The 15,943-nt window shown below is 48.9% G+C and overlaps 1 protein-coding gene across 1 annotated transcript in view; it reads left to right on the top strand.

Moving 5' to 3' along the window:
- The window catches only part of Tgfa (transforming growth factor alpha), a 70,118-nt gene extending 55,175 nt beyond the window's left edge, over window positions 1-14,943 (top strand). The window contains exon 5 of the mRNA XM_055617632.1: window positions 14,822-14,943. Coding sequence (XP_055473607.1) covers window positions 14,822-14,943 — 122 coding nt within the window. The remainder of the gene's footprint in view (window positions 1-14,821) is intronic.
- Window positions 14,944-15,943: the final 1,000 nt, after the last annotated feature.

Here is a 15,943-nt window from a genome sequence, read left to right as displayed (position 1 = left end):
TGTGTGTGTGTGTGTGTGTGTGTGTGTGTGTGTGTGTGTGTGTGTGTATTTTCAGAACTGACCAATTGGTATTGGATAGCTAATTTGTGGGCCCTTCCCTGGGGAAGACTATTTCTCCCACTCCAGCATTCTTTAGTTTCCTGAAGCTCTCTGCCTAGGATTAGGGTGCGACGAGATTCCCCGTTCCATGTAGCATGTCTGTTGGTGTTGCCCTTTTTACAGGTCATGTTTACAAAGCCATGTTGATGCGACTTCATGGGTGTAGCTTCTCTTGATATTTCTAGGAGACAAATAGCAAACTTCCTGTTCTTCAGGCTCTGCAATCTTTCTGCCCCCTCCCTTCTGCTATGAATACTTTTTTAAACGGAAGTTTCCAAACTCAGACCTGGTGACCCACACTTGTAATCCAGGTGCTGAGAAGGCAAAGTCAGGAGGGTCCCTGGGGCTCACTGGCAGGGCACCCTGACCTACGTAGAAAGTACCAGACCACTGCCAGGTCCTCTCTTTCTTCTCCCACAGAAAAGTGAATGGCACCTGAAGAGCAACAGTGGGGCTGTCTTTTGGCTTCCACAGACTCTTGCACACATGAATACACACACACACACAGGGGGCAGGGCACAAGCAACCCAAAGGGGTCTAATGGGCACTGGTGGAGCCATCTTGAACAAAGTGGCTGCTTTTGTGTTTGTACACTTGGGTTGACTTCTGGGTGTGTCACTCTGAGTAGCACAGTTGGGTTGTTGGAGCTATGTACTTGATACCTAGGCCCTCATTACTTTTCTCATCCCATTTCCCATGCACTTACTGGGTTCTCTAGGGTCATAGGAGCTCCCAGGCCCTCTTAGAGGGTGAGAGGTCGGTAGGAGGTATCTCCTGCAGCCTCCAGATACGGACCACGGAATACTGATGTTACATGAAACTTCAGTACCATTGGAGTGCTTGTGTGCCCCTGGCTTCATGAATGGCTTGAATTCAAAGGCAGTGAGCTAACGCATCGGCATACATGTCCTCTTTGTTGGAAAACCCCAGAAGCAGATAAAGCTGAGGCTTGGGACGCGCAGGAAGCGAGTCACAGCACGAGGGGTGGACAGCCTGCCTGGGTGTCCTTCCACGGCTCACTGATGAGTTGAACGATCGTAGAGAGGGCAATTGATTCACAGATTATTCCCTTGGTTATTTACTCTACAAGATGCTGAAAGGCATTTGTGTTTTTTGGAAGTTCTGTCCCTTGGCACAGAAATAAAACCTCCTTTCTAAGCTAGAAAGATTGATGTCCAACTACAGTAAAGGAGGTTGTGTCAAAGGGAGGTCTGTGTTCTGGGAGCGAACACTAGACCTTCCACTCTGCCCAGGGAACCCTAGCACACCGAATGTTATCAGACTAAAATCCACGGTGTGGAAAGAAGACCAAGCTAAAGAAGCTTATACACAGAAACAGCCTGGTTCACCAGTGTCTGAAAACCGTTGTGTGAAAAAGTCGTTGTTTTTCAAAATTTACTCACAAGCAAAGGATGAGCGTGGGCGGGACTCAATACCGTCTTTGAACTACACTGAGAAACAGGTTTCAGCGATTTTAAATTTCTCTTCGGAAGTTTACCGACACCATGGTAAAGTCGTGTCAGATGGGCTGTTTGCTATAAGCTCAGTTGGTTCTCCGAGAGGTTGGTTGTAATGGTCCACACATCTTCCTCTGATTCCATTTATAGTCTGGGAAGGAACATCTCCTTTCTGTTTTTCTTATTGTTTGTTTGTTTTAATCTATTTATATGTATCCTAAACCACTGGCTCTCAAACCTTTCTACACAGTAGACACCCCAAGGAACAAACCATTGTCCTAGCTGCACCTCGGAACAATTAGGTCATTATCCTGAGTATGGGGGTGGACACAGGCCTGGTACTTTTCCAAGGTGATTTCTCCAACCTGCACACAGCTGAGGCTGAGATGCAGTGTACGAGGGCATCTCATCCCTGGCTGTGGCACACGTGGCACCGTTTCTGGAGTGTTTAGGACACAGTGCTGAGTTGAAGCCTGAAAGTCTGCATTTCTGACAAATGTCTACACTGCAAGACCCCACACTGTACAAGAGAGCACACAGCCAGACACGAGGCTGCAGACAGCCATCATCAGATGCCTCACAGGCTCTTACTTGTCCCTTCCTTGCCTGCTGTCCTCAGGTAAGCAAATAGCAAAACCACTTGGACATGGCCTTCCTTTTCTTTTCCTATGAGGTGTCTGTAAGCCTCAGAGAGAAAGCCAGCTTTCCTCTGACATGACCTGGTGGCTTTTTGCTCCTGACAAAGTCTGTGCCCTCTGAGGTGGAAGCGGGGGCCTTCTGGCCTGCGGTGGCTGTAATGGGATTGGCCACACAGTGGTTCTGTGCTTGTTGGCTGCCAGGTTGTGGGAACTTTCCCAGGAGGCCCAGGGAGCCTGAGTCTCGTGCTTCCCGTGGTGGAGGAGGGATTTTAGTAAACACTGTGTGGGAAGAGGAATGAAATAGACAGAGAATGAGGTTAAGGGATGGGTGTGTGAAATGCCAGGCTGAGCGAGGCCAGGGTGGCTAGGAGCAGCATTCCACCGCCCACCTCTCTCCAACAGCTGGTGGGAGCAGACACTCACCTGCCAGGGCCGTGAAGCCAGGTCCCGTCATCCCAAGTCAGTCAGACAGTGCTAGGCACCAAGGCATACCTGCCTCCTGGTGCAGCTCTGTGCACAGCCCACCCAGGCTTCCTTCTGGGCCTGGAGGGAAGGGGCAGCTACCACCCATGGCCCTCAAGCTCCTTACAGAGGCTCCATGCCCTGGTCTGTCTCTTGGAATGGGGAAGTCCGTCCTACCCTGTGCTTCTCTTGCCCTCCTCTTGCCCTCTTTACCTAGAGAGATAAATCAAGGCCAAGGCCCCTGAGTTAATGAGCCAAACCTGAGGACTGGTCCGGGCTTTCTGTATCAGGCCTCACTGCTTTGAGTAGGTGGAAGCTTGTTGAAGTGCAGCCAAAGATGTTGCTAAAAGGAACAGACTAGGAACCCATGTGGAGCAGCACACCTGTCACCCGAGCGCTCCACGGGGATGAGGCAGAAAGGATTGCACAAGTTCGAGGCCACCAGGGGTTACAAAATAAATTCAAGGTCATGCTGGGGCTACATTGTGAATTCAAGGCTAGCCTGGGACATAAGGAGACACTGTCTCAACAAAAGGGAAGGAAGGAAGCAAGGAAGGAAGGAAGGAAGGAAGGAAGGAAGGAAGGAAGGAAGGAAGGAAGGAGAGAGGGAGAGAGAGAGGGAGGGAGGGAGGGAGGGGAAAAGGGAGAGAAGGAAAGGGAAGGAACTATAAAAACTTATCCCAACTCAGCTTTCCTGCACTGCCACTCTCTGGTCAGAGGCCTACTGGGGTTTGTGTTCTTCAGTCACAAGGGCCCTTACTTGCCCACATTTTCTGTGCCTCAGAAGCCACATTCCTATTTCCCACTTGTCTCCGAAGCAGCCACTATTTCATCATCACCTAGACATTCATTAATAGGTACATGCTTACAGGGCTCTGCCTTCTCCCATAGGGAACTGCTCTGCCCGCCATCTTTGTTGTTGTTGTTGTTGTTGTTTGTCTTTGAGACGGGGTCTCTGCTGGTAAGTTGTTGTTTGTCAACTTGATACAAACTAGAATCATATGGGAAAGGGGAACCTCAATTAAGAAATTGCCTCCATCAGATTGGCCTGGGGGGATTTGCTTGATTAATGGTTGATATGGGAGGGCCCAGCCCATTGTGGGTGATGGCACCCACGCATTGTGTAAGAAAGGAGGCTGAACAATCTATAGGGAGCAAACCAGTAAGCAGCATTCCTCCATGGTCTCTGCTCTAGTTCCTGCCTCGAGTTCCTGCCTTGGCTTCCCTCAGTGGATAGAGACATGGGCTACATAAGCCAAATAAACCCTTTCTTTCCCAAGTTGCTTTTGATCATCGTGTGTGTATCACAGCCACACAGGAATAACCTTGAACAGGGCCTCCTGTAGCTGCAGCTCAGGCTGGCCCAGACCCACGAGGTAGCTGAGGCTGACTTTGAGCTTCTGGTCCTCCTGCCTCAGCCTCCCAAGCGCCGGGATTACAAGCATGCAGCACCACACTAGGCTTCTCGCTGTGCGGTACCAGAGAGGGAACCCAGCGCTTCACTCACGGTGCCAACTCTCCCAATTAAGCCCCACCAATTTTGATAGATTTCTAATCTGTAAGGAACCTTCTCTGTACAGACCTATCGCCTCATTTTTACAAAGATACAAACAGACCCACAGAAGGCAGCAACTTGGTCAAAACCATTAAGGATGAGTGTGGCAGAGCCATCACCAGGCCAGGTCTTTGGTTGTTATCCCAGCAGCCCTGGTCCACCCTGCCTACCCCTGGTGCTCAGCACTGCAGTGGCCATGATGGCTGGGGGCCTCGGCAGAGTCTGTCCAAACAGTTAACAAGACTCCAAAGCCCTGACCTGGAAGTAATCACCCAGCTATGTGGTGGGTTGTCACAGTAGATGCACAGCTGAGCCACGGCCAGGCGGAAAAGTCCCCTGTGTCCCTAACTAGAAGAGTATGTGTTATAAATAGGCCAGTGTCCCCAGTGTGTTACCTCTGTCCCCCCTCTCCATCCCACCTCATTAAAAAAATATCTGGGAATCAGGGAGAATCCTAAAGTTGATGTAGAAAAAAGAAATAGGTCAAAATATTCAAACTGTTTTTAAAAATAAGGAGTGAGGTCAGGGGACAATGACAGACCGTATTACCAGCACACATCCATTAGTTGCGTGGTATCAGAACAGACAGTATCTCAGTGGAACAGAACAAAAGAGGAGTGAGTCCTGGTGGGCAACAAAGGTGGTGGTTGAAAGCCAGTAAGGAAGTGATGAGCTAGTCAATAAGTGGGTGGGGTAACTGGGGGTCACTTAGAAAATAAGTCACACTTTGAACACTAAAATAAATTACAGATGGTTTACCTTTGTACAAACAACCCAGTGATAGAAACACAAGTAAATATTTATGTAATCTCAGGGAAGGGACAGTCTCTAATTACAAGGTCAAGGTGTCTTTTGCATAAACAAAATGAAGACTCAAACCATAAATTATTTGTAGTACAGATAACAGGATATAGAATTGTCATTCTTTGTAGTTTAAAGAGAGATAAATAAACAAGAAAGGGTGTGCCCGTGGAAAAAAAAAGGCAAAAGATATAGCCAACTAATTAAAGTCAAAAATGGAGAAGCTGAAAATCATATGAGAAAACTTTTACATCCCAAGTCACAGAGATGGCACTGCAAAAATTCCCAAAGAGACCCAGCCAGGGGCTAGAGAGACCATTCACAGGCTAGGGACAGAGACTACTCTTCCAGGGGACCTGAGTCCTGTTCCCAGCACCCATATCAGGCAGTGCACAACTGCCTGTACCTCTAGGGATCTGACATCCCCTTCTGGCCTTCAAGAGCACCCACATACATGTGCACATACCCACACATAGGTACACAGGTATTTAATTGTTCTTTATATATATATATATATATATATATATATATATATATATATATATATATAAACTGGCCAAAAGGGGTCTGAAAAGTGACAGCCAACACTGACAGGAAGGTGAAGAAGCCACTTTGTCCCTTGGGGTGGTCACCTAACTGTGGTGGCTGCAGCTTGACCAAAGATCTCAGAAGTCCTAGAAAGGGGGATCCCTTGTTACACTGATTTACTCCCAGGAAGATACCCATTAGTGCACACAAAAATGTATACAGCAACTACTGTTGTGTGCCTTTAACCCCAACACTTGGAGGCAAAGGCAGGTAGGTCACTGTGAGTTCCAGGCTGCCTGGTCTACACAGGGTGTTCTATGCCAGCCGGGACTACACAATGAGACCCTGACTCAAAAAAATAAAAAAAGGAAAGAAAAAGCCAATGGTTGTTTAGTTCTGTGTTCTACAGGATAGAGGACAGTAGGGAGATGCTTTGGAGGGTTCATGGGACACAAAGAAGACCGATATGTCAAGGAAGACATGACCTCTGAAGCTTCCTTCTGACACTTGAACTGGGGCGCCTCACAGGCTCATGCTTTGAGGCTTGTTCCCCAGCTGGTGGTAGTAATTTGGGAGGGGGTGGAATCTCTAGGAGGTGCCTAGCTGAAGGAACTAGCTCACTAAAAGCTAGCCTTGGAAGATTTGGCACAGTGCCTGCCTGGTTCTGGAGCACTGCCAGCTTCCCGAGCCACCATGATGTGAGGAGACTGCGCATGCTCCCACCGCCATGCTGCCTGAAACCGTGGTCCACCATAAGCCTTCCTCCTCTAAAGTGGCTTCAGACAGGTGTTTCACCACAGTGACGAGGAGCGTGAGACCACAATGCTGGTAATTTCTGTCTGCTTCCTGTTGTAGCCCCAGTAAGCACAGAATAAAGACAAACTGTGGCTCTCCCTAACGATGCGCTTTCAAGTAACTGCATTTTCTCCTTGTGCTTTGAATGCACGTTGCCTTTGCACTTTCAAGTTGTTAAAATGAAAAATAAAGACAGGAGGTGCAGTCTTAAGAACACAAGCGAGACTCCACCGATGCTCTCAAAAGAGCATAGATAAATGGCTATCGTTGGGGTCCGATGCCACTGAGACTCCCTGGGGAGCCATGAAGTCAGCCAGAGGGCCGAGGAGTTGTGCTTGGAAATGAGTGATAATCCCAGTGGTTCCCAGAGCCAGGGCCAGAAACTACGGCCTCCATCCTAGGACAGTCACTGTTCAATCTGACAACTTGCCAAACACAGTGCCATCCACAGCATGTCTTTCCTCTCAAGGTCCGCAGCGCAGGGAGAGAGGGCGTCTGGCTGCGTGTCAGCCAGTGGAAACCTGTAGAGCAGGAGATGATTTGCTGAAGGAAAATCTGGGTGCTGTAGGAAGTAGAGGAATTTCTGCTGGGAAGCCCCAGATTGGCAAATACTGAGCATTGGCAGAGACATGGATGTTTGATTTAAAGGTTTAAGAAACCAAGGGCTGAAGAAATGGCTCAGTGGGGAAACGGATTGCCAGGTGTGCCTGAGGACCTAAATTTGCACCCAGAGTGCCTACATTTTAAAGAAAAGCAGCTCAGGTGTATAATCCCAGCTGGACTGGGAAAGAGACAGGAAGATTCCTGAGTTCACTGTCCAGGCTGCAAAGCTGGAGACCCTGTCAGTGAGAGACCCTGTGTCAAAAACTAAGGTTGACAGCAACAGAGGAAGACACTGGCATTGTTCTAAGGACTCCATATTCACACACACACACACACACAGAGAGAGAGAGAGAGAGAGAGAGAGACAGAGACAGAGACAGAGACAGAGAGGAAGAAAGAGAAAGAAAGAAAGAAAGAGAGAGAGAGAGAGAGAGAAAGAAAGAAAGAAAGAAAGAAAGAAAGAAAGAAAGAAAGAAAGAAAGAAAGAAAGATCTGTGGAGCAGGCAAGATAAGGCTAGTGCAAGGCCAGGAAAAAGCTACTACCATGAATATAATTTTGCTCTCATATTTTCTGTCAAGACAAAGAACAAGACACAGATAGACCACGAGAGGCCAGAAGAGAATGTGCTGGTCAGGAATCCAGGCAAGCATGGCCTCAGTGCCCTGGGGAAACTCCCAAAAATAACTGCCCTAATCTCTGCTGGTGATTTTTAAGAAGTAGCAAATACAAATGATTATCCAGAGAGGTGGGAAAGATAAATCTGTTTCTGAGTTTAAATCCATAAAAATACCTGAAGATTCTCTAACGTACAGATAAGAAAACTTGATATTCCCAGGAAAATTCTAGCCTCTTTCTGGCTTCAGTTCCTTGACTCTGGGTGGAATTTTTTTTTTTTTCATTGAAATATACAGTCTTTGTCTGTGACCCAGCATGGCTTGGAGAAACGATTAAGAGTTTACATGTCCCTTATGTAGCTGGGATTTCCCCAACATTTATCCTATGAGAGCAAAGTTCTGGACTTGGCTCAGTGGGCTCAGATGGCTCAGTGGGTAAAGCGCTCAGTGTATAGGCATGAGTTCAGATCCTGTGCAGCCATGTCAAAGCCAGGCTTAGCAATGGGTGCCTGCATCCCCAGTGCTGTAGGAAGGACAGAGACAGGTCACTGGGGCTGGCAGACCAGCCAGTCCATCTGCAATGGTGAGCTCTGGGCCAGAAAAATCCTTCTTAATAAACAAACAAACAAGGTGACCAGCTCTTGAGGAAGACACTCAAGGTTGTCCTCCCGCCTTCATACAAATGGGCATGTGTGCACAAGAACCTTGCCACACACACGTACACCTGTGTGCATGCACACAGGTACATGCAGGAACACACACACATGACACAGTGTGGCTACAGATGGAATCACAGAGATGCCGTGTTCTTCAGTGTTCTTCAGAACCTGTTTTGTTTCTGTTTTGGTTTTTCAGACTTATTTAGTGTGCATGCCACATGAGTGCAGGTGGCCTGGAAGCCAGAAGAGGGCATCAGGTCCCCTGGATCTGACGTTACAGGTTGTGAGCTGTTGAATGTGGCTGCTGAGAACAAAACTCAGGTCCTCTGCAATCGCAGCAAGTACTCTTAACCACTGAGCCGTGTCTCTGGCCCCACTGCCAAATGTCTCTCATCTGAACATGCTCTGCCTTCTCTAAGTGGACCACAGATTCAGCTAATCTCCACTCAAAGATACTTGACAAAAAAAGTGTGTACCCGTAAGACTTCCTGTCACTACTCCCTGACGGATATGCTGCCGCATCAGCCCAGTCATGCCTCCCTTCCACCTGGCGCTGTGAGCAGCCTGGGAGCAATGCAAGCATCCTTGGGGGTGTTTGAGAGTTCATGTGGGGGAGGGGCTTGAGCATCCCACACGTAGGTTTTAGGGCTCCTGAGACTGAAGGAGGGGACGGCACCACTCTTCAGCTTTCTCTCTTAGTGGTGGAGCCTGAGAGAATTACATGGTTTTCCTCGCTCACGTTCAAATCCTGACTCCTACAGCCCAGTTCTCCCTAAGCCTACAGCCTGGGGATTAAAACAGCACAAGTAAAGACGGGCCCTGCAGCCCCAATCTCTCGAAGTCTGAAGCTTCGCTGTTGTTTTAAACTCTCAAAGCGATCATCTTGGTGAAATATAAAAAACACTACGAAAGAAAAAAATAATTAGCCCTAATCCTCTGGACACCTCGCCTTGGAACACGGTCTTGGTAGAAGGGCCTTTGTCTCAGGCAGCTCCTCGACACCAGGGCACACTCAAAAGGGCAAAGGGCCACATGTGTCTTGAGGCCAAAGGCTCTCCCACTACAACAGTTGTTTCATTTGGTTGAGATGGAGACGGGGACTTACTGTGTATCCCAGGCTAGCCTCAATCTCATGTCCCACCCCACTGCAGCCTCCTGAAAGATGGGTTATCACACACGCACATTGCCATGTCTCACTCCTCTAGTTTTGATTAGGAGTGTTCTTTATTGTGTCTGTATGTGTGCTTACATGTCGTGGGATATGTGTAAAGATCAGGCGACAGCGTGTCCCCGCCCACCGAGTAATCCTGGGGAGTGAACACAGGTCATCAGTCTTAGTAGCAGGTACATCTACCCCTCAGCCTCCCTGCAGCCCCGGCTCTGGAACTCACTCTGTAGAGCAGGCTGACCTTGAACTCAGAAATCCACCTGTCTCTGCCTCCTGAGTGCAGGCATTAAAGGCATGCGCCAGTACCGCCACACAGCTTACTCCTGTGTTTTTCAAGGCTTCTGAGTTTGCCTCAAGTTCAGTTTCGTGCCTCGGTCTCTTCATTCAGAATTAGGCACATCATCTATCCATAGAGGCTTTGTGTTTGAGTTACATAAATAAGATATCTGTTGGAGGTTCTGAGGACCCAGGGTGTGGCTCAGTGGCAGAGCATTTGCCTCAAATGCATGAGGCCTTGGGTACCATCCCCAAAAGCTTTGAGACACAAAGCTTTGAGAACACAAAATGTTCTAGAAAAACAACCATCTCTGTAGTGTTTATAATCCTCAATGCAGAGGGTTTGAAGGGATTAGGGTTCAAAGACTTAGCAGAGGGGAACATTTTTCCTCAGGGCTGATTGAGGGTTTCCTGCCAGCCACTCTACCTAACAATTTTGGTATTTATAGAGAACGGAGGCCCACAGAGCTGGCAAAGGCAGGTAGCCCCAGGCTCTAACGGGACTCTTCCTTCAACAAAGCTGAGGCAGAGTTCCCCAGCTGGCAGAGCTCACCTGTGCCCCCCAGAGCCCCTCCTATTCCAATTCTGAGAGTTCGGCACAGGTACACCCTTGTTGACCGCAAGAATGAAAATTGGGGTGAAGTGTTTTCAGAACGCTGACTGATATCCAAGAACATGAAATTAGGATAAGGGGCTTTCTGGTTTGAAGATATGAAAGAAACGGTCCTTCTGTTTGAAATCAAATGATTCAAATGCTGAGGTGGGGGACGTTTGGCATCTGTCTTCAAAGAAAAACTGTGACCTGCTTTTTTTATTTTTTCCCTTGAAATTACCAAGGCTTTGATAGAGACAAAAAGAAGAACCTGTAGGTGGAATGTGTCCCATGGAGCAACAGCAGCTGTGGGAAGGGGCCACCTGTCCTCTTTTATCGCTTTAGCTCATAACAGAATGCAGGCCTTCCCTGCTCCAAGGGAAGAAGGGTCCCCAGCAATACTCACGTACAGTAGGCGGCCAACAGAAATACGCATACTGTGACAGCCTGTGGGACACACAGAGGCAGGTTCCATGCCACACTTCACATCAGCTCACTGGCATTTTATTTTAGGCTCCTAAACCTTCTTTGCTAATTAAAGCCATTTGCTTGGGAATCTCAGCCCCTTTAATCCTAAAGTGCTCCTGAAATGTTCTGGAAATCCCCAACTCATTTATTTTCCAAATGGGTCGTCTGGGTGTGATGGTACTCAAGGATTCCTTACCCCTCTCCTCACACGTTTACACCCTGAATGATGGTCAGGGGTCAGAGGACGAGCCAAAACCACCTGTAACTTCAGGTCTCAGCTCTGCCATTTACTGAGTGAACATCACTGACCCCAGGTCACCGCCCTCTGCTTAAATTCCCAGGAGTAGCAACGGCCTCTCTCACCATGCTGAGTGCCATGCCTGCAGCTAGGCAATCCATCAGTGCCTAATGCTAATAACGTGAGCCATCACCGTCATAGTCCAGCTGCAGGGAATCCATCTGGATTAAAACAGTAAACTGGGCTTCCTTAGCGGCAGTGGAATCCTGGCAAGGCATATCTGTGCTCTGTTTTCTTCCTATGCTAGAGGTTTCAAACTTGATGCCCACTCCGCCTTTGACTTTAAAGTAAGCACGGCAAAGGAGCCGCTCCTCGGGTGTGGTATCACCGGCGACAGTGACTCTCTGTCTGGTTTCCTAACACTGGCCAGGGGGGCTGTTAGCAGCCGGTGTCTTTTCCTAGGAAAGTAGACGATGGTGCCTAACTTTGAACTTGGTTCAATCCTATCTCTTGATTTTTGTCTGGATCAAGAAATGAGCAGGGAAAATCAAACTGGCCCAGATGTTGGCTGTGTTGCCCCCATGACTTATTTCAATCTGCAGAAACCATTCCCGCTGCACCCGAGCCTTGCCCTGACCCAGAAGCGCAAGGTTTTCTAGGCATGCGCACCACGCTCAGTGGCGGCCGATCACGTCATGGATGGGGGCTTCAGCCCAGCCCAGCTACTTCTCAGTGGACCATTTCTCATGCTTCTAGAAATCTCTTTTGCATCTGTGTATGATTCTGGCTTTCTTGTGGGAATATGAGAAGTCGCCATCTTCAGTTTCTTCCTCTTTCAAAGAGCAGAACTTCCTCTTGTTTGTCCTAGAAGAATCCCCTCTGCCGTGAGCCGCTTCCGGTGAGCATTCCTTTCCCCAGTGCTGGTGGGGACTTGCTGATTTTGACCATGGGTCTCTCAGTGTTTGCCATCCCAGGCTCCGGCTTCCTCTGCTCAGAGTCAGAGAAAAGTAGGCTAAGTGTCTGGTTCTAGCACCTTCTAGCCATGTGCTGTCTGCATGTCTAGTTTCCGAATCTGAAAGACTATAATCACAGGGTACACAGTGGTGTGAGGTTTGGCAAAATAACGAGGAGCCCTTTCTCTTCAACGAGAGTGTAGGGTCTGGTGGTTGCCCCAAAGTCAGTTTACAGGGGAAGTGAAGAATCCAAGCAGGATGGAAATCAGCCAGTTCAGGAAAAGACTGCTGAAAGATCTAGAACATCTGCATGTATGTATTATATGGGGGATGGGTACCATAGCACATTCCTCCAGCCCTGTAGCCAGGCCTGCTGCTCTGAACCCAGCCACTCTCAACCAGGGGTCCTCCAGCCTGGCCTCAGGGTAAAATACTTATCTAGCCCTGTAGGGGACACCCTTCTGGTGTCTGCTTTTCCTGGGCTATAGTCAGCTCTGCTGTTGTTACCTCTGACTGGTAGCCTTGGCTGGACAGTCCTGCTAAGATGTCATGTTGAAACCATTGGGAAGTTACTTGTGCTACTCGAGGAAGTGATGGGAGGGCTATAAAGGACGTCAGCTTTACAAGTGGCAAACCCAGCATCTGGGGGAAAGTGAAGAGCCATGCATAGCCTCGTGGGACCCTAGACACACAATTCAGGCCAATTAGGGCTGCTCCTCAAGGCCGCTCAGGGCCTGCAACCCTGGAGCTCCCCCACTCCAACTCCCAAAGTCACTGCAGATGGTGTCTGCCCGGACTTCTGAACCCCCTGTGGATTGAAGCAGGGATTTCCTCATCCCATGATTGCTATTCCAGACTCTTTCTGTGAGCTGCGCCGGGCTCTGGGCCCGATTAGCGGGCCTGTGGTCTCTCCTTCAGAGCCTCCCCAGACAGCAGTGATGTCTGCAAGGTGAGCGTCCGGTCTCCAGCATGGAGGGGCCTCCCATCAGCTTCGTGGCAACAGGAACCAAGTAGCTTTGAAACTCCAGCCGCTAGCAAGAGCCTGGTGCAGGGCTGTGCCCAACCAGAACATTTGCTTTTCCTATCAGCCCCAGAGCTAATCAGAGACGGCACCTGCGAGAGATGACTCCAGTGGGGACGGGGCCTGCCCTGCCCGCTGTGAGACAGCCCTTTTTTGGATGTTGCCCAATACCCTTCACCCACCTTTTCTACCTGGCTGTATATATTTTTTTAAGCTTTCCTTCTGTCTCTTGATATTTTATCGAGTTGTTAGAAAGAGAAGAGGGAGGCAGTGGAAAGGGTGTGTGTGTGATGGTTCACACCTGTAATCCTAGCCCCCAGCTAAAGCAGGAAGAGTAGTATGAGTTTGGGGCCAGCCTGGGCTACACAATGACAGCCTCTTTAAAAAGAGAAGTAATGCTCTTCCAGAACACTCAAGATCAGTTGCCAGCTCCTGCAGCCACAGGCACATGCGCGCACACATCTTTTAATTTGAAAGAAGAAACAGAGGAAAAGCAAGCTCAGAGGCTCGGCTTTGGGGAAGACATTGGGGACCCAGATCTCCTTGTAAATTACTGTGATAAACTAGACGAGATGTCACCCCTACCCAGTGAGGAGATGGTACCCCAGCAAAGCCCGTCTTTGGTCAGCTGCCTGCCAGGCCTTGACACGGCGAGCTAAGGAAAGTGCACGGCACATAGCAGAGCCCTCCCCAGCATTCCCACGGCAGGAACTGCTTGTCTGTGGATCTGAGTGCACTCCGAGGTGCTCTAGGTGGCCACACACACTTTTACGGGTCCCAGACAAGGACAGTTTCCTAGTTTGCAATGTGCTTTGCACTTGACTTCTAAAACAGGAATGTAAGCTCATGAGTGTGTCAGTGTTTGGTGTGTTTTCATGACTTGTTGAGTTGAGAATTAAAGATGCACTTTATTTTCTAAGATTTTTTTTTAATTATTATTATATGTCAGTAGTTTGAGTGGGCCACCTTTGTAATTCAGAAATCTGTTATACTTCTGATAAAGTTTCAAAAGCGATTATATCACTGTAGTTAAAGCAAAGGGTTGTTTTGTTTCTCTAAATAAACTACTGTTCAGCTGTTGGAACATGGACTGTCATTGCTCTTCCTTCGTCCTCTGAGGCCTCTGGCCTGAGGAGGACAAAGGGCATCAGGAAGCACACATTCTAGGTGGCAGATAGGTGGTTGTGTGGAGAGCCAGGGTGGGCTGGGGATGAGGCCAAACCGGAGAGTGCTTGCCTGGTTTCAGTCTCCAGCATTGCATAAACCAGGTATGGGGTCTTTGGGATGTATTTTGAGAAGGTTATCTGCCATCTGCCATTGCTCACGATGCCTCCTTCAGAAACTCTCTCTGAACTCAGAAGCAGGAAAGTCGAGCCCATCCTGCTTGTGTGCCAGTGTGTCTCTAGCCAATGAGCATCCTTGTTTATTCTGTCCCAAGCCATAGAGCACTGCCTTCAGCAGTCCAGTGGTCACCGGGGGACCACAGTGCTGAGCTATTCCTTGGCCCCCTTTTTTGTTTTTTGAGACAATGGGATACAACTGATCTCAAAGTTGACATGACAACTATATTTGTCCTGATATTTCTCCTGATATTTGAACTCCTGATATTTCTGCCTGTACCTTCTGAGTGCTGGGATTACAGGTACATGCCACTTTGCAAAAGCAAAACAAACAAACAAACAAAATGAACCTAATTAGCTCTCTTTGAATTATACCAAAGCCTTTGGGGAAATTGTCTTATCTTAGAAGAATACCCAGACTGCTGAATGAAGACTCTGGGTGCCGGCTGGGCATTAGGAACTGAGGGGTTTGCAGCAGGCACTGGGTGGGGCAGAAGTCCCCTCCTGGGTGTGAGCTGTGCCAGGTCTGACCTGTGTCTCTTCGCCCCAGCAGACTCACCCGTGGCAGCTGCAGTGGTGTCTCATTTCAACAAGTGCCCAGATTCGCACACTCAGTTCTGCTTCCATGGAACCTGCAGGTTTTTGGTGCAGGAGGAGAAGCCAGCATGTGTGTAAGTATCCCCCAGTCTCCAGCGGGTGGGCAGGCACCCAGCTGAAAGAGCATTTACTTGTCTGAGTAAATGATATCACATAGCCATCAACCTGAGGCTCAGAGCACTGAGCAAGTTAAAGGATAAGAACTGCCAACCAGATGCCCAGACACCCAGAGTGCAAGAGGATTCCCAGGATGCCAGAGCAAATTCTGACTAGAATTTAGTTTAGTTTAGTACCTGAACCTCAATAATAATGACATTTCCATACACCAGACACTTTGTATCCAGCTTGTGAAGTAGCTGGAAGGGCATGCAGAGGGTCAGTAGCATGTCACAGCTTGCTGGCTCCCATCTCCCCGGAGCCTCACAAAGTGCTGCCAAGGGCCATGCAGGCACCAAACCTCCTTCACGCATTACATGCGAGACAACAGTGAAGGTCAGAGAGATGGTTCAGAGGGCAAGGCGCTTGCCACACAAGCCTGATGACGTGAGTTCAGATCCCCAGAACCCACATAAATAGCCAGACGCAGTAGGGTGTGTGTCTGTAATCCAGTGCTCCCCTACCTGGAGACGGGGGCAGAGACAGGAGAATTCCAGAAGCCCAGTGGCCAGCGAGGCTGGCGTATGCAGCCACAAATAAGAAAGGCCTATCTCCAACACACACTCGTGAACACAAATAAAAAGAGCCAGCGGTAACTGCCATGATCAGCAGAGTTAGGGAAGAAAGGCCCTGGAGGAAAGCCACACAGCAGATGTGGGGCTGACGAACAGACAAACAGAAAGGTGTCTGGTCCCAGAGTGCCAAGGGCTGCTGCAGGTAGGCAGGAGATGCGGCCAGGGCCTTCTGGGAGGGAGCCTTTACCCTCTGGACAGTGGGAGCCGTGCAAGTTCAGAACAGGATGTTTGCAGATGTTCATTTGTCTGTGGTGACTGTGACAGGATGGATCTGTCACAAAAGTCACCTCACCTCGTCAAGCTCTCCTGTTTCCAAGGATAGTTTGGGCATTTTACTCTGGCAGGTG

This window comes from Psammomys obesus, unplaced genomic scaffold (assembly GCF_907164565.1).
Source record: "Psammomys obesus unplaced genomic scaffold, mPsaObe1.curated_primary_1811, whole genome shotgun sequence".
In the NCBI taxonomy this organism is placed as follows: Eukaryota; Metazoa; Chordata; class Mammalia; order Rodentia; family Muridae; genus Psammomys; species Psammomys obesus.
Note: the sequence above shows the minus strand (reverse complement) of the source record. Positions and strands in the feature narration are given on the sequence as shown.